The 20,659-nt window shown below is 36.3% G+C and overlaps 1 protein-coding gene across 12 annotated transcripts in view; it reads left to right on the plus strand.

Moving 5' to 3' along the window:
• The window catches only part of STRBP (spermatid perinuclear RNA binding protein), a 196,893-nt gene that overhangs the window by 108,999 nt on the left and 67,235 nt on the right, over nucleotides 1–20,659 (plus strand). For 7 of the 12 annotated variants that reach the window (XM_058302419.2, XM_058302415.2, XM_004463427.5 and 4 more), the window contains 7 exons: nucleotides 6,411–6,502; nucleotides 7,284–7,379; nucleotides 8,501–8,612; nucleotides 9,227–9,324; nucleotides 9,534–9,645; nucleotides 18,426–18,518; nucleotides 18,962–19,161. In XM_058302419.2, the coding sequence (XP_058158402.1) occupies nucleotides 6,411–6,502; nucleotides 7,284–7,379; nucleotides 8,501–8,612; nucleotides 9,227–9,324; nucleotides 9,534–9,645; nucleotides 18,426–18,518; nucleotides 18,962–19,161 (803 nt within the window). Of the gene's footprint in view, nucleotides 1–6,410; nucleotides 6,503–7,283; nucleotides 7,380–8,500; nucleotides 8,613–9,226; nucleotides 9,325–9,533; nucleotides 9,646–18,425; nucleotides 18,519–18,958; nucleotides 19,162–20,659 lie in introns of all 12 variants that reach the window. The other 5 variants (XM_058302416.2, XM_058302411.2, XM_004463428.5 and 2 more) reach the window with 1 other exon arrangement.

The raw sequence follows: 20,659 nt of genomic DNA on the forward strand, positions 1-20,659 counted from the left end.
GTGTCACTTCTCCGTGTGGGCGGCGCCATTCCTGGGCAGGCTGCACTTTCTTTTTCGCTGGGCGGCTTTCCTTACGGGGTACTCTCCTTGCGCGTGGGGCTCCCTTATGCAGGGAACACCCCTGCGTGGCACGGCACTCCTTGCGTGCATCAGCACTGCGCATGGGCCGGCTCCACATGGGTCAAGGAGGCCCAGGGTCGAACCGCGGACCTCCCATGTGGTAGACGGACGCCCTAACCACTGGGCCAAGTCTGCCACCCTCCTCTTACCTCTTTAAAGAATCCACTACCTACTACCAGGTCTTGAAGGTATTTTCCTACAATTTCTTCTAGAAGTTTATGGTTCTTGCTTTTATTTTTAGGTTTTTCATCCATTTTGAGTTAATTTTTGGGTAAGGTGTGAGATAGGGGTCCTCTTTCCTTCTTTTGGCTATGGATATCCAGTCCTTTCAGCACCACTTTTTGAATGGACCGTTATGCCCGAGCTTTGTGGGTTTGACAGGGTAGTTCTGAACCATCAATTGGTCCCGTTGGTCTATGTGTGTGTCTTTATGCCAGTTACTATGCTGTTTTACCACTATAGCTAGGTAATAATATGATTTAAAGTCTGGAGATGAGGGTTCACTTTTCCTTTTTAAGATGTTTCTGGCAATTCAGGACCCCTTACTCTTCCAAATAAATTTGATAATTGTGTTTTCAATTTTTCTTTAAAATGCTGGTATAATTTTTTATCAGGATTGCATTGAATCCATATGTCAGTTTGAGTAGAATTGATATCTTAATGATATTTAGTCTTACAATCCATGAGCGTGGAATGTTCTTCCAGTTATTTAGACCTTTTTTGATTTTTTTTAACATTGAGTTGCAGTTTTCTGAATGCAAGTGCTTTACATCATTTGTTATGTTTATTCTTATTTGAGTTTTACCTCTCATATTTTATTTTTACCACTAAAAATTTAATGGTATTTTTACCACTAAAGTAACCTTTAGTTACTTTTATTGATATAATTTTCATTTCTAGACTCTCTTCCAGGCCTCCCTCTTGTTATTTTCTTTTCAGGCTCTAGCACACCCTTTATTATTTCCTAAAAATCTGGTCTCTTGATTAGAAATTCTCTATGTTTCTGTTTATCTGTAAATATTCTAATCTCACCCTCAGTTTTGAGAGACAGTCTTGCTGAATATATGATTCTTGACTGGAAGTTTTTCTCTTGTAGTATCTTAAATATATCATACCACTGTCTTCTTGTCTCCATGGTTTCTGGTGAGAAATCAGCACTTAATCTTATCGTATATCCCTTATATGTAATGCATTGCTTTTCTGTTGCTGTTCTCAGAATTCTCTCTTTGTCTTTGGCATTTGGCATTCTGATTAGTATGTGTCTTGGAGTTGGTCTATTGGGATTTATTCGGCTAGGAGTACATTGCACTTCTTGGACATGAATATCTATGTCCTTCAATAGGGTTGGGAAATTTTCTAAATTATTTCTTCATATATCCCTTCTGCTCCTTTTCCTTTCTCTTCTCCTTCTGGGAAACCTATGACATGTATGTTTGCATACCTTTTGCTGTCTTTGAGACCTTGTTCAATTTTTTCCATTCTTCATCTGTTCTTTTGCATGTTCACTTTCAGAGGCCATTTCTTTAAGCTCACCAATCCTTCCTTTTGCCTCCTCAAATCTGCTATTAAGATTCCAAAGTTCTTAAAGTTTCATTTATTGCACTTTTCATTCCCATAAGATCTGCTATTTTTCTGTGTATGCTTTCAAATTCTTCTTTGTGCTCATCCAATGTCTTCTTAATATCCTTAATCTCATTAGCCATCTCATTGAATTTATTAAGGAGATTTGTTTGAACATCTCTGATTAGTTGTCTCAACTCCTTTATGTCATCTGGAGGCTTATCTTGTTCCTTTAACTGGACCATATTGTCCTGTTGCTTGGTGTGAATTGTAATTTTTTGTTGGTGTCTTGGCATCTAGCTTACTAGAGTATTTATTCTGGGTACAGTTTTTTCTCTTTAGGGCTTTCTGCCCTTTCTCCCTTGCTGGTTGTACAGTAGTAGCTAAGGATGTAGCTGGTGCTATAAGCTGTGGAGGCTCAAGCTGCCCTCATTGCCCCAGGGACCAGTGAAGCTTCTCTCAACTTTCTCCTTTGCCAGGGTTAGGGGCAGAGTCACAGCTGTGTGGAATCATCCAAGTCATGCAGGCATAGACTGTAATTGCCCAGAGAGACTGATGAGGCTTCATGTCCCTTTCTCCCCTGCCTGGGACGGGGATGGAGCTGCAGGTATGGGCAGCTAGCTCTGCAGTGTGGGTCCAAGATGATGGCATTTACTCCAGTAGACTTCTGATTATTCCATCTGTGCCAAGCAGAGGTACCTGCAGTTACCTGGATAGGCTGATGCAGGACCTGCCTGCCTCCACCCTGCCAGAGGTGGGGCTGAAGCCTAGTCTAGGGCTGCAGGCTGATCTGGGTGAAAGAAACTGGTTCCTACTTTCACTGCGATTTTCGGTCAGCCCAGCTTCTCCTCAGTCTGGGGGCAGAGTCATAATGGTAGCCACTGACCTCTTTCCAACTTGGACAGATTCACACCTCAGCTGTTCCTAGGGCTATACCTTAGCCAGCTGAGTCTACTAATCAGTAGCCAAAATTGATCACCAATTGTCTCCTCCTCCCCTGTTTTTGGGAAATAGAGCTTCCAATTCCATCCAAAGAATAGCTCCTGGGGCGGCTTGTGCTGCCAAAGTAGGATAATCACCAGCCTCCACAGCTCAGCCATTAATTTCCCAGAGACTGGCACAGGTCCTCGCAGTTTTCTCTCTGCTGGAGGTGGCACTGGTGCCTAGGCTATAGCACTAATCTGACCTGGATGTTAAGAAGCTGGTCCCCACCAACACTGATTTTCAGTCCGCCCCGCTTCCCCTTGTGCCAGGCGTGGAGTTAAGATGGTAGCTACTGGCCTCTTCCTGACTTGGATAGGCTCAAACTTTAGTTGTTCTTAGGATTATACTTTAGCCCATTGAATTTACTCATCAGTAGCTAAAGTTGGTGCCCAACTGTCTCTTCCTCCCCCGTTTTTGGTAAGTGGAGCTTACAATTCCAGCCATAGCACAGCTCCTGAGGCAACTTGTGCCTCCAGTGGAGGATGGGCACCGGCCTCCATGGCGTTGATTGCTCTACTTACGAATCTTCTCTGCAGATGGGCAGAGAGTCTCCTCCTTCCATTTCTTCAAGAATGTTGCAGGATGCTCTTCTGGCCTCCTGAAACTCCCAAACAGATGCTTCAGCTAGCTCCAGATAGCTCTGGGTGTTTACTAAGTGCCCTGTAGCAGGAGCTGACTCTAGGAGCTCCTTACTCTGCCGCCATCTTGCTCGAGTAATAAATTTTTAAAAACTGTTTTTTCTTTGCATTTTACCTGTCCCTACCCTCCCATTCTCACCACCCACCCCCACCCATTTCTTGGTTTGCTGTGCTGTTTCTTATATGTTTCACTGGTCACTGTAGGAAAAAATGGAATAGATGTCATTTCCATTGTTCTTAATTAGTAAGGATTCTAACATGCCTTTTTAATCAGAAAAACTCTGAATACCTAAAGTTCCTACAGAAATATTATCTTAAGTTCTGTTACTAGAAGTAGCAGTTTTCCCAAGAGCAATCCTGTGATTCCCACATTAAGAAATTTATTTTTTTAACAACAGAAATATACAAAACTGTGTGTTAATTATATAAAATAAATAGGCAAAGTGGGCATGTAAGTAGCACCATATTACCTTACATGTACTTTATTGTTTCAATGTAAATCTTGAGGAAAATAAAATGAGATTTATTTTTATATCTACTCTGCTGTTTGCCACTACAAGAATACTGAAATATTTTGGATCTCTTGACTATCAGAGCATGAAATATGACCATTCTGATGATGATGTAAAAGGGAATCTGGTTCAAGTCTTCTGTTCTCTGCCTGTCCCTTTCATCTCTTTTTTAGTGGAATCTGCTGCTTCCAAATGTTAACTGTCTGTAGCAACCTAATTCCCCTCTCCCCCTTAAACAGTTTGTGGTTACCATCAAACTTTGGGGATGGAAGAGTTTGTTTTGTCATTTTCTCCATTGTCTCTTTTAAAAATATTTGTGTAAGAATGAGAGAAAGATGTTATACACTCTGACCACTGAATGCGAGTACTAGAAAGTACAAAAGTGCTTTGGTTTGTGTTGTGTTTTATCCAAACTTCTGCTTCTCTTCTCTCTTCCTTTGCCCCTTCTTCCAGACATTCCTACTTTTAAAATGGTAGAATAAAACTTAGCTTGCCTCACTTTTAATTTAAAAATTGAAGTTTTAAAAATGAGCAAGATCCATACCTTTTTTGGGGATTACATTAATTAGTAGTCAGTCAACTTTTGCTGTGTCTAGTTTTTAAAAGATTCTAATTATTCTTTTATGGTTTTATCTGGTTTGTGAACTTTACACAGATGCTTGTATTGACCACAGTTAAAAATTCTGTCATGAAAACATTGTATGAGTTAGTTATGTATTCTGTGTCACCATAAAGACAAAATTGAGTAAGTACAAGAACTAGATCACCTGTGAATATGAAATAAATATATTTATTATGTTTGTTTATAAATAAATCCACATTAACAGTTCTTTTTGAGGCTTCCCATTTTATAAGAAAAGGGTATTGAAGTGAGATCCTGTGTTGTGATTTGTTGGTAGGGGCTAATGGAAAACAATGCAATATCTGCTGTAGAGATCATCTGGTCAGAAAATAAGTGTATAGCACTTCAGCCTTTAGAGTGTCTGAGCCAGTTAAGAAAACCACAGTTCTCCCTCTAATATATTTGTTTTTTATTGGGCATTATGCCTTCAGTTTTAGTTAATGATATATTATCAATTAGAATATACATTGAAATTGCCGCGAAGCGGACTTGGCCTAGTGGTCTACCACATGGGAGGTCCACGGTTCAAACCCTGGGCCTTCTTGACCTGTGTGGAGCTGGCGCATGCGCAGTGCTGATGCACACAAGGAGTGCCATGCCATGCAGGGGTGTCCCCTGCGTAGAGGAGCCCCATGCACAAGGAGTGTGCCCTGTAAGGAGAGCCACACTGCGAAAGAATGTGCAGCCTGCCCAGGAATGGTGCCGCACACACGGAGAGCTAACACAAGATGACGCAACAAAAAAAGAAAAACTCAGATTCCCATGCCGCTGACAACAACAGAAGCGGACAAAGAACATGCAGCAAATAGACACAGAGTACGGACAACTGGGGGTGGTGGTGGAAGGGGAGAGAAATAAAAGAAATTGCCATAATAAAGTCTTGTAATAACTGAGGATAGCAAAAAGTATCAATGATATTGTCTCCCACCTAAAAACGATTTACATTGTGTCAGTTGACCCATTCACACTATCAAGTCTACTGCTATCATGAATATATTGGGAAAAGTCTTGGTGGACTCTCTTATTATTAAAGGAGTTTATAAAAGAGAACAGTGAACCTGTCTCAATTAGATTAGACAAAGAATTATTCCCCAATAAACATTTGTATGTTGTACGCTTTTAAACAACATCTTCAAAAAATTTAAAACCTACTTTCTAGTAGCTTAGAGGAAATAAATTCAGCTTTCCAAATTTGGATTAATTTCATGTGACATTTTCTCCAAATTACGAGTATTTGGATTTTTCACATGTTCGAGATTTTTAATTTTGCTTTTTTGGGACATCTAATCCAACTTTAAAATGTTAGAGCAACTCAAATAGCTGTAATTAGGTAGTATTCTTGTTGCCTTAAAAAAAAAAAGGTATGTAAACCTTGAAATATATTTTATCTTTGTAGTTTAAATAATCTTGGTTTAGCAAAGAAATGATTAGAGAACTCCATACTGATACCTGAGGGATTTATATTCTCATCAGTGAGGTGAAGTTTCTACTAATGTTTATCTTACTGGATAGTTTATTTAGTTGTTAAAAATATATTGCCATACTCAGTGTCTTCTGAATGAGTTTATCTCTGATCCGTGATCAAAATCACTTCTGTAAAAAAAAGAAGTTATTATTGCCTTTGATCCTGGATTTCCACTAAAGGAAAAAGTGCTATGTACTATTTTGTGCCCTGTGATACATGCTTAATAAGATCTCAGATTGTATGTAGCATTGGTCACTGATTTGTTTACTTAGTGAATGCTTTTATGCTCCTGTTGTATTTGTGCACAGAACTACTCTAGTGGCTGTTGAATAATCATAGTGCACATGTTAAAAAAAAAAAGGCATCAAACCCAAATCATGGAATTTTCTGGGAGTCTTATTAGTTCCCTCAAATGCTGCTATTCTTTTTATTTTTTATTGTTTGGGTAATTTGACAAGAACATCTTGTTCAAATTGTGTCTGTCTCTTTTTATTCCATTTTACCATTAGAAAATGTTGCGATGAAAGATCCTCCAGACTTACTGGACAGGCAGAAATGCCTGAACGCCTTGGCGTCACTTCGACATGCCAAATGGTTTCAGGTTGGCTCTTTGTTATTATCTTATAGTTACTGTAGCTTTGTGCAGGTTTTATTTGGAGGACCTACCATTCAAAGGGTTCTGCGTAATATATAAAATTGGGGGTACTTTCTACTTCACAGGGTAGTAGCTGTAGGAGTAAATGAGTTAATTTGGGTACAGTGCCTAGTTTAGCTTTTACTATAGTTAATATAGTTAATGATATTTTATTATCATATACTTTATGGCTTACTACTCTGAATTTCACAGAATGGCTTATGAAATAAAAATGGGTGAAAAAAGCTAAAGGTTAAGATAATTGCTGGAGTGTGTGGGGTTGTCATGAAGTTGTAAAAGCTTTTTTTTTTTTGAGGTACTAGGGCTGGGGATTGAACCCTCTGGACCTTGTATGTGGGAAACTGGCACTCAACCACTGAGACATATCAGCTCCCCTGAGTTGGGTTTTTCATTTGTTTTCTCCTGTTCTTTGGTTGTTTTTTTTTTTTTTTTTGGTTTTAAGAGGCACCAGGAACTGAACCTGGGATCTCCCATGTGGGAAGCAGGCACTTAACTGCTTGAGCCACATCTGCTCCCAAAAGCTATTTTAATATGCTTCTTTTACTTTTAAATTTGCCTTTCTAAATTAAATTTTTGCTACTTTTGATAACTTGAATTTTTGGTTTGCTTGACAACTGATGAATGATTGGCTGATTAGTATTCACTTTAAAAAACCTATCTATGATCAGCGTGCTTAAAATGAAGAATTGATTTCACAGGGCTACTGGAATCATTTTGTTTGTTTTAGGCAAGGGCAAATGGATTAAAGTCATGTGTAATTGTCCTTCGCATTCTGCGTGATTTGTGCAACAGAGTCCCCACATGGGCACCACTAAAAGGATGGGTAAGTACTTAATCATGATTAAAAGCAAATTTTGAAACAATAGAGAAAATCCTATAAAAATGATAAGTTACTATAAAATAACCATATTCTGAATTCACTAAGGTATGCATTATCTACTTCTACTCTGGAAAAAAATTCAGCATCTTTTATGTTCTTATTTTGTGCATATAGCCAGTCTCTTTTATCTTGTCATATTCATGTTATAGAGCCTGAGATATTTTTAATGACAAAAAAAGTTTTATACCATTTGCAAGTAAATATCTTCCTGCATTTTTACTTTGTATTGATAGTTAATCATTATTCACTTAATGCCCACGAAAGCCTGCTTGACTGGCATGTTTCTCTTTTAGTGCCTACTTCTATTTACATTAAAGTTACCTGATATGACAATATAAGGATCCTATACCTTTTTTTTTCTTTTTAGTGTAGACACTTAAAGTAAGTTCACATTACTAAGTAAAGTCAAGCAAACAGTATACTTAATTATATTATAGATACAGTATGTAATATATGTGGTAAAAGTTAATAATTTGGAAATTATTTTACTTGACCCAATCAGGACCTTAATTAAGAACATCATAAAACAATTTAAGTAAAGCTGTAAAGATCATTTATAAATTAATCTAGCAATTATTACTTAGATATGGTATTATGAGTTTTTAGTTCATTAAATATAGAGATTTGGTCCTTTGTTAATTCAAATTGTAGTATTTAGGGCAGACTATCTGAAATGAAGTTTTGGTCCTAAATTGAGAAATTTGTGGTTTGAGCGCTTCCTAAGTTGAGTGGGAGATCAGTGGACTGGATTTGTATATTTTGACTAGTTGTTAGCTTTTAGTAACTTTTTAAAAGGCTTGTTAATCTTTGTTAAATCTGTTAGATGACTTTAATTTCTTTCGTGATCCTTTCAGGGTAACTGAAAATAAAGTCTATAACAAAAATTTTTTTTTAATATATCATTAATGATAATCATATATGGGAGAAAAGTTAAGGGAACCGTAAAATGTTGAATTGACTTTTACTTTTTGGCTTCCCTTGTAGGTAAAAATGACAGCTCACATTTAACTGGAATCCTTTTAACACTTGCTGCATGTACTAATTTGTAATTTAATATCTTCTAGCCACTAGAACTTATATGTGAAAAGTCTATAGGTACTTGTAATAGACCTTTGGGCGCTGGGGAGGCCTTGAGACGAGTAATGGAGTGTTTGGCATCTGGAATACTACTTCCTGGTAAGGGTTTCAAACTCTGGAGGCAGACGAATCAGAAAAATCTCATTTCAGTTTATTTTTCTAAATATATGCTAAATTTGTCCTTTGCACAGGAAAATGATGTGTAGGCGTTATTTCACTTGGAATTTTTAGCAACTAGAATGTTTGAGTATTGGAAAAGTGTTGTAAAACTCTCAGTAATTATAATTTGTGTTTTTTATGTACTAACATAAAAGGTACTAATAAGATACTATGTCTGCTATGAATTTGCTTTGCCTAGAACTCTGAATAAAGTATATAAAGTTCATTTTGTTTGCAGTCTGGTGTTAAATTTAGAAAAAATTAATTTGATCATACACTCATATATAATTTCTTTAAAAATTTGGTGATTCATTTCTAAATTCTCAGAGTAAACCCAATTTTGTCCTTAGATATGCAGGTAATTTCCAATAAAATTTAAGTGCTTATTGTAATGAAAATGAGAATGTCCTTTTTCCTCTACTTAATAGAACAGACTGTAACTTAAGCTCCTTAGTTTTTTTCCCTTATCCTTTTTTTCCTCCCTCTCTTTTGTGTTAGTTTACTGAATTCTAAGCTCAGTTCTTAACGTTACTTGTATTTTGCCTTTGCCAAAGGGGGTCCTGGTCTTCATGATCCTTGTGAGCGAGACCCAACAGATGCTCTGAGCTATATGACTGTTCAGCAAAAAGAAGATATTACCCATAGTGCACAGGTAGAAGACTGGACTTATTATTACTGTGATTTATTGGAAGAATATCATAACTTTATTTTCTGAATTATTCTAGTTAAACACTTTTCTTCCTGTTTTTCTTGACTTTTGTTATCATAATTTCAGCCTTTAATAATTGTCTTTTTAGTTAGTTGTTCTAAGGGTTTTATGAATGGCTTTTGAAATTTGAATAAATGTTTTGTTTTTTTTAGCATGCACTCAGACTATCAGCCTTTGGCCAGATTTATAAAGTTCTGGAGATGGATCCCCTTCCATCTAGTAAGCCTTTTCAGAAATACTCCTGGTCAGTTACTGATAAAGAGGGTGAGTGCGAAAGTTTTTTCCTTGGGTTAGGGATTGGCAGGGGGTGGAGATAGTTATGGGAACTGAGGGAACTTAATAATTGTTCATCCAAATTATGTATAAGAAAGTGTATTGTTCTCTGACTTTCTTCTGTCTGCATCAGTGACATCAACTTGCTATCATTTATTCTTCTTAGTGATGAAATTATTTGGCTATGTGGACCAGATTCCCTTAGTGCATATACTTAGGAATCATACTTTGAGAACACTTGGTCTAAGGAGAAGCATAATCCAAGAGGAAAGTTTATCACTGTCCCTATTGATGATCTTTCTCATACTTGGCAACTGTTATGTAGCCAAGAAATAGAAAACAAAAATATAGAGTAGTAGAAAAGCATATTGTAAAATTTAGCACAATCTTCCGTTAGTACTATCCTGTCTGAACTCAGAGTTTCAGCAGAAAGAACAAGGCTTTGGGGTCAGTGTGACCTGGGTCCCAGTCATAGCTTGATTGCTTGCTAGTTTTAGGCTTTGAGCAATTAGTTTCTCTGTCTTGATAGGGAAATCACCCCCATCATTGATTGTCAGGTTAAAACAACCAACATGACATTCACCCTGTAATGCAGCAGATACTCAAATGTGAACTCACTTATTTTCCTCTCTATACCATAAAAAATATTAACCTTTTTTATTTTAGATTTTGTCTCCATCTCTTGTTAGGCTTAGAAGGTGGGATATTTAACACCAAATATTCCAGGACCCAACCTGCTTCCCACAATTAATATTATTCTTTTACTGTTACTATTCTACTAATAATTTCTGTATGTCAAAAATACCACAGTGGTCTGATCCATTATTTATTTAGATAACAAAGTTTCCGTGGGTTTAAAAACTTTTTAGGGAGTCCACAAGGTCAAAACTGTAATATAATACTAAAACAAATTTTACCTTTTCTGCTCTTTCTTTTATGAGTATATAGAATAGTTATCCAGAGGCTACCACATATACATGCAATGACATCTTTGCTATATTGGTCAATGGAATTGTGTGTGTGTGTGTGTGTGTGTGTGTGTGTGTGTGTGTGTGTGTGTATTCTCATGTCAAAAAAATTTTTAATAGGCTAATTATTGATAAAGTCCACAACTCAAAAGCTCTTTGGGGTCCTCAATAATTTTTTGAGGGTATAAAGGGCTCCTGAGACCAAAAACGTTTGAGAATTGATACCTTAAACTGTAAATTCCTCAGGGACAGGGAGGACTCCAGATCCTTCCATATCATTGTTACAAACATACCAATGCTCAGTAAGTGTGAGTGGAATGAAAGCTGTTTTCTTCAAAGGTATAGACCTTATACAATAGCAAAGAATTATTGAAAGGGTTAATAAATACACAAGAAGTCAAGCATTGTCTATGGATTGAGTGATTAAATAACATTTTTTAAAAATATGTATTTTTAAGATGAGTAACAAAATTTTATTTCAGTCACTGAAGTAGTAGCCTTTTTGCTTTTGTATTTTTCTCTGTCATTAGATAGTAAAAGATATCTGCTATGTGACTTTTTTTTTTTTTTTTAACGTTAAAGGTCTTTTTCAAAAGTATGGAAACTACTGGTCTGTTAATTTATAGCATAAAATAGATAATGCTTGTGTTTCTTCCATCCTAGCCCTACCAGTTTCTAGGTGCTTGACTTTGGGTAAATCATTTAACCAATTTGTGCCTTGACTCTAAAATGATGAAGCCGAGGCTATCATCTCCAGATCCTTACTCTGGTCTCCTTCATACTTTCTTGTTTTTAGTACCTAACTTTCCCTGACACTTGTATTAGATTTTATGCCTGTAATTCTTGGTGATTTCAGTATGCATATAGATGTTTCTTTCAGAATCCTGGCCCCAATTTCTTCTCTCACAGATTTTGTCTTCTACCTTCCCACATTTATCCATTTGATGGTCATATCCTAGATCTTGTCTTTGCCTGTAACTGTTCCTGTATCCTCTCTATAATCTCACGTTCAAGAGCCTCACTCTCCAGTCACTTCTTGTGATTCTGTCTAGTTACCCTTACTCCCAACTATTTAATCTCTCCATGGAATCAGTCATCTTTCAATAGTTTTCATTCTTATGTTCTCACTTCTGTTCTTTCCCTATATGTTCCATCATCCATCATTTTAATGACTCTCTGGCATTACCCTTTACCTCCTTGATCCTCTCTTCCTGGCAAAATTCTAATTCTGGTTGAGATCTAATCTCTGCCTACTCTGTGCCTATACCAAGTTGCTGAACATGGTTGGAGAAAAATACAGAGGCATGTTGACTGTTCTCTGTGTAAGCCCATGACACTAACTTCAAGTAGACTGTATGTGTTGCCTGGCAATCCTCCTATAATTTCTAGGTTCTTTGAATTTCCTTGATAACTGTTTCATGTATTCTTTCAGCTCATACTTCTACTCCCTCACTTTTATCTGATGACGTTGTTTTACTTCTGTTTTCACAGATAAATAGTAACAGGAGAGAACTCTGCACGCTGTCACCACTCTGTCTACTGATCTAGCTGCATCTACACATATATTTGCCTTTTTTTCCCTCGACTATGGTTGAACTGTCTAGGCTCTTATCTTAAGACCAAACGTTCTACTTGTACTACCAGTAGAACAATCCTTTCTTTTCTCATCAGCATCTCTTCTGTCATCAACATTAATTCCTCCCTGTCTTCTGGTTCTCATCAGCATAAAAACCTGCTGCAGTATCTCCCATCTGAAAGATGAAACTAAAGCAAACCCTTCCTTGATTATACTGCTACCCCAGCAAAACCCCTTTCTTCGTTTCATAGCAGTACTTCTGGAAAGAGTAGCCTATACTTTCTCCTTTTTTTCACTTCCTTTTTTTTTTTTTTTTTAAAGGAAGTACTGAGGATCGAACCCTGGATCTTAAACATGAGAAGCAGGTGCTCAAATCCCTGAGGTACACCTGTTCCACCCTGTTCTCTTTTCAACCTGTTCTAATCAGAATTATTCCTCGACCTCTACCAAAGTGCTTCTTGTGGCATACATGTTGATAAATTAGTGGTTAGTTTTTGGTCCTCATCCTTGTAAAATTTTTTACATTTGACAGAGGTGACCAATCTTTTTTTTTTCCTCTTATAATTATTTTATTATGAGATAGAGCACATATATTGAACAATAAAAGAATACATAGTTTAAAAAATAATTTTAAAAATCTATAGAGTCACAACCTCATTTAAGAAACAGAACATTATCATCTCCACAGAAGCCACCCATTTATCCCTCCCCTTTAATCCCCCCACCCCAAAGGTGTTTTTTTTTTTTTTTTAAGATTTATTTTATTTATTTACCATCACCTTCCCCCCACCTGTTGTTTGCACTTGCTGTCTGCTTGTTGTGTGCTCATCTTCTTTTTATTTTTTTAGGAGGCACCAGGAACCAAATCTGGGACCTCCCATATATGAGAGGTGCCCAATGACTTGAGCCACCTTTGTTCCCTGCTTGTTGTATCTCTCATTATGTGTTTTCCTTGTTGTGTCTCTTCATTGCATCATATTGTTGCATCAACTCGCTGCACCAGCCCATTGCATCAGCTCACTGTCTTGCTTGTCTTCTTTAGGAGGCCCCGGGAACCAAACCCAGGTACCTAACTGCTTGAGCCACATGTGTTTCCCCCCCAAAGGTTTTTGATTATCATTTCCTTGATTTTCTTTGTAGCAATCCCATCTGTATATGTGTTCCTAAATAACAAATTTTTTTTGCCTGGAAGTTTATAAAAATAAAGTCATACAGACTTTATTCTTTTATGACTAGCATCTTTCCATCCAGCATTGTTTGGGATTCATTCATGTTGCTACATATAGCTATTGTTTGTTCATTTTGATAGCTATACAGTATCCACTCTTAAACTACTACAGTTTATTCATTCTGTTTTAGAAGGAAATTTGGGTTCTTTGCAGTTTTTGGCGACCACCAGCAATGCTGCTTATACATGTCTCCTGCAGGACGTATGTGTGAATTACTCTAGGACAGTATATGAACAAATAAATTCGTATGTTTACAAATTTGCATTCCTGCCAGCAGTGTATGAAAATTCTGTCGCATTATATCCTCAAAAACATTTTTTTATTTTTTAAAATAAACCCTTGTGTTGAGGGGTGACTTTCAATAGATTGCAGTGAGGGAGCTATGTACAAAACCTTTGTACAAAACCCTGACCTCAAAAACATTTAGTGTTGTCAGGCACTTTTTCTGACTTGAATTTTTTTTGTTGTTTTCACTTTACTGCAGATCATCACTTTCTCTTGGTGTTTCTAGCTCTCCTCTCCTCTCCTCTGTTATCTTTGTTTTTCCTCATCTTTCTGACCTCTAAACATGAAAGTTGCCCTGGGCTCAATTCTCAGACTGCTTTTTTTTCTTAATGTACACTAACTCTTTCGGGGATCTCATCTAGTCTCTTGTCTTTAAGCACCTTCTTTACACTGAAGATACCCAAATTTATATCTCCAGCCCAGACCACCCACCTTGAACTCAGACTCCACATACTTCTTTAGTATCTTCACATATGTCTAGTAGACTTTTCAAACTTAAGATGTCTGAAATCCGAATTCCTGTCCTCAGTTCTATCTCCAAACTGCTCTTCCCATAGGTATCCCCATCTCAGTCATTGGAAATTCTGTCTTTCTGTTTGCTCAGGCCAAAAATCTTGGAAACATCTGTGAATTCTCTTTTTCATCCATATCCAAATATCAGAAAATCCTGTTTACTCTTAAAATTTTCCAGAATTCAGCTACCTCTTTAACTCCTTCAGTGCTGCCTTCCTTGCCTGAGCTGCCATCGTCTCTCACCTGGATTATTGTACTAACTTCCTGTCTGGTCTTGCTTCTGTCCTTAGCCTTGTAATTTGTTCTCAACAAAGCAGAAATTCTTTCTTTTGAACTTCTTGTTTCAAAATAATTATAGATTCACAGGCAGTTGCAAACAGAGTACATTTTATTGTACACACTACTGTTAAAACTAAATTTCCCTTTAGACATAGATTTACATGCACTGTACTTTTTTGACAGTAGTATTTCCATTATCATTTAGTTAAAATTCTTTTTTAATTTTTTCATGTAAACAGTTTTTTAACCCATGAGCCACCCATTTAGATGTGGTGGCTTAGTTTCCAGACAAATGAATGAGGATTTTCTAGTTACCTCTTTATTTTTGAGTTCTTGCTTATTCTTCTTTGATCTGAGAACATGTTTTGTATGATTTCTCTTCTTTAGTATTTGTTGGCACTTATATTATGACCCAGCATGTGATCAGTTTTTGTAAATGATTCATGATCTTAAAAAATATGTGTATTCTGTGGTTGTTGGTCAGAATGTTCTTTACATGTAAAGTCACATTAGTTTATTGTGTTGTTCAAATCCTATATACCCATACTAATTTTTTTGTCTACTTGTTCTATTAATTGCTGAGAGAGGTAAGTTAACTCCCCTCTATTGTGGATTTATCTACTTTCCCTTGCCAATATTTATTTATATTGTATTTTTTATTTCTAGAATTTCATTTGCCTCTATATTCTGCCAAAATTCTTCCTCATGTTTTATTTTTTCTAAACATTCTAATTCTTTTTAATGAAGTTTGTTTTTGAATGCTGTGCCATGTGTTTCCTTTTTGGGTCTGTCATTGTCTACTGTTTCTCTTGATTTTTTACCACAGTGTCTTGTCTTCTCATATGCCTGGTTATTATGAGTCCTGGAGATTTTAAATGAAAAATTGTAGAGAATTTAAAGCCTAGAGTAATGTTATCTCCCTCCAGAGAGGATTTATATTTACTTGAGTGAAATGGCTAGTGGAACTGACAATTACAGATCATTTTGATTACATTTAGGGATTCAAATGCTTTGAAGCTGGGCTTCAGTCCTTATGAAGTTAAGACTAATTCCAATTCCTCTTACTCCTAGTGTATAGCATTTCAGAACTCCAGCACAGAGTGTGGGAGATTTACTAGGTCTTCCTCCTCTTGAACTTTAGGTTTGGATCCCTGAGGCCTGGGAACCTGTTGAAAGTACTCTGTTTAGTTCTTGGCGCCCTCTTCTGGATTTAGAAGATGCCTGTATGGGAACCCAATGCTGGGATTCCTTCAACTCCTGAATCTTGACTCCAAAATTCTTTATTGTCTAGAATCACATATATACATTTTGTCGAGCTTTTCTAATTGCTCTTATCAGAATTTATGTATTCTACTGATGAACTTACTTTACAGTAAGTGAAAACTTGATACTTTGTAAAAGTGCCTTTAGTGCGTTATGGCAGCTAGGGTTGAGAACTATTGCCTTATATGAGCTGGATCTCCTTATCTTCTTCTACCACCTCATCCTAGTCCATACCACTCCATCCACTCAGGCCTTTTTGCTCTTTGTTAACATATTACTGCCTTAAGACCTTTGTACTTCTGTTTTCTTTGCCTGGATCTCTGTTTCCCCAGATAGCTCAATAGCTTACTTCTTCAGATCTTCATTAAAAGGTCACCTCATTGGGAAGCGGATTTGGCCCAAAAGATAGGGCGTCCATCCGCCTACCACATGGGAGGTCCAAGGTTCAAACCCAGGGCCTCCTGACCCGTGTGATGAGCTGGCCCCAGTGCAGTGCTGATGTGCGCAAGGAGTGCCGTGCCATGCAGGGGTGTCCCCTGCGTAAGGGATCCCACGCACAAGGAGTGCACCCCGTAAGGAGAGCTGCCCAGCACGAAAAAGTGCAGCCTACTTAGGAATGGCACCGCACACACGGAGAGCTGACACAGCAAAATGACGCAACGAAAGAGTCATAGTTTCCAGGTGCTGCTAACAAGAATACAGGCGGACACAGAAGAACACGCAGCGAATGGACACAGAGAGCAGACAACTGGGGGTGGGGGGAGGGGGCTGGGAAGGGGAGAGAGATAAATAAAAATTAAATCTTGAAAAGAAAAAAAAAGGGTCACCTCATTAATGTCACCTTTCTGAGCACTACATATAAAGTAGCATTACCACCTTCTTGTAAAGCCTCTCGTTTTACTCCATTGCTCTCACTACCATCTGACATTTTATAATTAGTCTGTACCACTATAGCATAAGTTCTTTGAGAACAATAACTTTATTTTGTCCCAGACACTCAATTAATATTTGTTGTTTAATGAGTACATGAATGAATTTATAATGGAATTGATAATGAAAGCACTGGCTTCATAGGGTATATTTGAGGATGAAGTAAGTTGCTACACATAAAGTACTAAGAACAGTGCCAGGCTTATCGTAAGTACTAAGATGTTATCTTAAAAAATTGTCATTTCAGAAATGATGATTTCTGATTACTCGATTTTTGTAGAGATTGAAAACTCGGCCTGTTTTTATAAAGCAAGCTCTTCCCCCTCCCCTGCCCTGCCCCAGATTACTGTTATGATTTGCCCCTGACTTTACAGCCTTTTTCCAGTGGCAGGGAAGGTAGAATGAAGCTTAATTCATGGACTGCTCTTTATACAGTTGGAATATTTAGAGACTAGATTTGCAGGTTTAAGTCAGCTTATGATCAGGGAGTTGCTTTTAATGTAACTTAATGATCAGGAGAGTGATTGAATAGACAGTTCCTTTTTAACTTCTATCTCTTAAAGACTGCATTCTGGGAGACTGGCACACTCACAGTTTTATGTAATGCAAATGAAATACAATACTAAGCAGATATTGCCTTCTGTTGGAGAGAACATCAAGATTGATTGACCTGAGTGGTAAGTATTGACCCAAGCAAAAGCTGAAGTCGGTGTTTACCCCAAGGGACAATAAATCTTGATGATCAGAGAATATGTAGTTAATCTCAGTATTACAAGCCTTCACGTGAAGTATCTGGAAATCCTGTGGCATGAAGCTCTCGAGCATAGCTTTCCTTTAGGAAAAACCCAACAACTAAATTTTAAAAAAGGCTTAAGTTAGTAATGTCCTGCAACTGTATCTGTGAAGAAGCAGAGTTCTTTAAAGCACTTGACTAATTGGTCTTTTCTGTGATTGTAACTTGGATAGCAAAGCTCCTGCTTTATGCAGTGTTTTTAACTGGTTGCACTATCCAAGAATGGTTTTTGTTCCATATCCATAATGTTGTTTTTAATTATTGTGTTTGAAAAGGTGAAAAGATCTTTGACCTTTACAGAGCTCTAAGGATGCACAAAATCTATGTATATATGAAATAGGTGACAAAAGATCACATATGATACTTTATATTTGTGATACTGTGGAAACTCTTAGAAAGTTTATATGAAAGAAAAGCTGAAGAAAGCTTTATGGAGGAGGTGAACTGTATATAATGGGGTTTGAATAGGCAGACATTTTGAAGTTTGATAAATTGTATTTCCAAAAGCATAAGATTTATAACATGTACACTTTAAAAATTTATACAAGTAATAAATGCTAAATTATGGAAATACTTGAAAAGACAAAAAGTAAAAGGAAATCCTACCAGGGAGAACCACCTTTAACATTTTGATATGTATCCTTCCAGACTTTTTTTTGTTCATGCATATACAGATGTGTGAATATGTGCTTTGATATTTGTATGTATGTATGTGAAGAAATGGAAAAGTACATACTTGAAAAGGATTATACTGAATTTCAAAAAGATTTGCTTTTAAAATTTTCATAATTAGGAAGTCATAAATCTGGTAACTGATGAGTGAAAAAGTTGAATGGTTTTATGATTCCTAAGATTTTCCTACCCGAACATATTAGATGCATCTGATAGAATAAGTAAAAGCATTATTTTGACTGATAGTCTCAATTTTTTTTTAGGTGCTGGGTCTTCAGCGCTAAAGAGGCCATTTGAAGATGGATTAGGGGATGATAAAGATCCCAATAAGAAGATGAAACGAAACTTGAGGAAAAGTATGTAAAATCTTTATTCCTAGTATTCTTTCCAACTGTAATAGGTGTGAAGTAGAAAGAATTTCTAGCTTCAGATTAAAAAAATAAAAATAAAAGTGTGAGGAATTCCATTGATTTGAATTGGAATTTTAAGAATAGATTTTAACTGAGAGGTTGATGATTGAATGACTTTGTTCTCTGTTTCCAAGCTTAAGATACCTTAACACTGGAAATTTAAAATTAATGTATAGATACAGTAATGCAGGTTATTTTACAAAGATGGTAACATAATAATTTAAAAGATACTTTTAGAATTACTTAAGAAGTGAACTTAATTTGAATGCATCATTTAAAATACTGCTTTTTTAAAACCTGAAGAATTTATACTGGTCAAAGAATGTATACATTAAAGCAAAATTATTTTCTAGTTAATTTTTTTATCTCATGCCTCTTTTTTTAAGCAGTTCTGGACAGTAAAGCAATAGACCTTATGAACGCACTAATGAGGCTAAATCAGATCCGGCCTGGGCTTCAGTATAAGCTTTTATCTCAGTCTGGCCCTGTTCATGCCCCAGTTTTCACAATGTCTGTAGATGTGGATGGCACAACATATGAAGCCTCAGGACCATCCAAGAAGACAGCAAAACTTCACGTAGCAGTGAAGGTAAAGAATTTACTTTTTGTAGTAATGCCATTTTAAAATTTATGTTAAAAATAGGGTACTTATTTTCCTGTAGCAAATTAACAATTTTTTTCAAAATTTTAATGACAAATAACATAAAGACTTTTGTTACCTCTGGATCACTAAATTGTTCTTTTTGTTGTGTAATAATATGTGTTATTATCCAAAATTTGGGAAGTATGGAAAAAAGGAAAGAAATTTTTTAAATCTCAATTTCACATCTCTGAGGAAAAGAGCTTTCATATTTATAGTATGTTGGTTTATTCCAGCCTTTTTCTGTTGTTCTTTTTATTTTTTTGAAGTAGTGTTTATAGTGGATAAATAATTTTTTCCTCTTCTATTTTTATTTAACGTTGTCATCAGTTTTTCCATGTTATTAAAATCTTCATAGATAAATTTTAATGGCTGTATGGTTAAAATGATATGAATTAACTAGTATTTGTTAAATCTGTTCCCCAATCATTGTATTTTTTTTTTATTATAAATAAATTTGACCAGTATCTTTGTGCATGGTGCTATTTCTATATTTCAGTGTATTTCGTAGGGGATAACATCCAGAATTGGACCAATTTTGCATGTACGTTTGTAGAACATTCCCAAATGGTGGAATCTCTTTATAAATACATTGCACCTCTCAGACTAACATCCAAATATCAGGGAGACTAGAATTCGTTTTCACTTAAGAAAAATTCTGTTATGTGAGAATATATGACCTAAGAGATAGTTGGTTTGTTATCATCATCACTCCATTTTACAAGTATCATTAATGTGGCCTGGAAGCACCATCCTGTATGATAGGGATACAGCAGTGAACAAAACAAAGTCCTTGTCCTCATGGAGCTTACATTCTAGTGTGGATAAAATTGAGAGACAGACAATAAATATGCACATGAATATAATATATGTCAGGTAGTGATAAGAGCAATGCATAAAAATAAGTTGTAAAAATATCAAACAGTGTATTATTCATGCCCTTGTTTACAAAGAGGTACCTAAAATATGAAACAGTGTGAGTTAAAAATGAGGCAGAAAAAGAAAATCAAGAATGAGGGAAAAAGAATAAGAATAAAAGAAAAAAGAATGAGGGGAAAAGTAAACCCAGGTATAAGGCTAAAAATATAGTGTAATAACAAAGTGGTGAATGAGTACTGAGAATGAGTCACAAATTTAGACCCGAGTACTCTAGCACCTGACAAAAATCTTGTGAAATACATAGTTCACTGTCTATGACATAATTATGGACAATTGGTTATGAGAATCACAATTGTTTTTGTACACAAATCTGATAGGCATTTCTTCTTGGGTAAGTCCTCATAAAGAGGGATATCCTCAGCTATATTCTTGAAGGGTATTCCTGATGCAATGGATAAATTCTGTGGGATTGTTTCATATAATAACCTAGTGACCTCATAGCAAGTTGCATTTCAGTAAAATATGGGGAGGGGCATTAGTAGAGTGGCAAATTTTACAATTAGACAAG

The sequence above is a fragment of the Dasypus novemcinctus genome, chromosome 8 (assembly GCF_030445035.2).
Source record: "Dasypus novemcinctus isolate mDasNov1 chromosome 8, mDasNov1.1.hap2, whole genome shotgun sequence".
Classification (NCBI taxonomy): domain Eukaryota; kingdom Metazoa; phylum Chordata; class Mammalia; order Cingulata; family Dasypodidae; genus Dasypus; species Dasypus novemcinctus.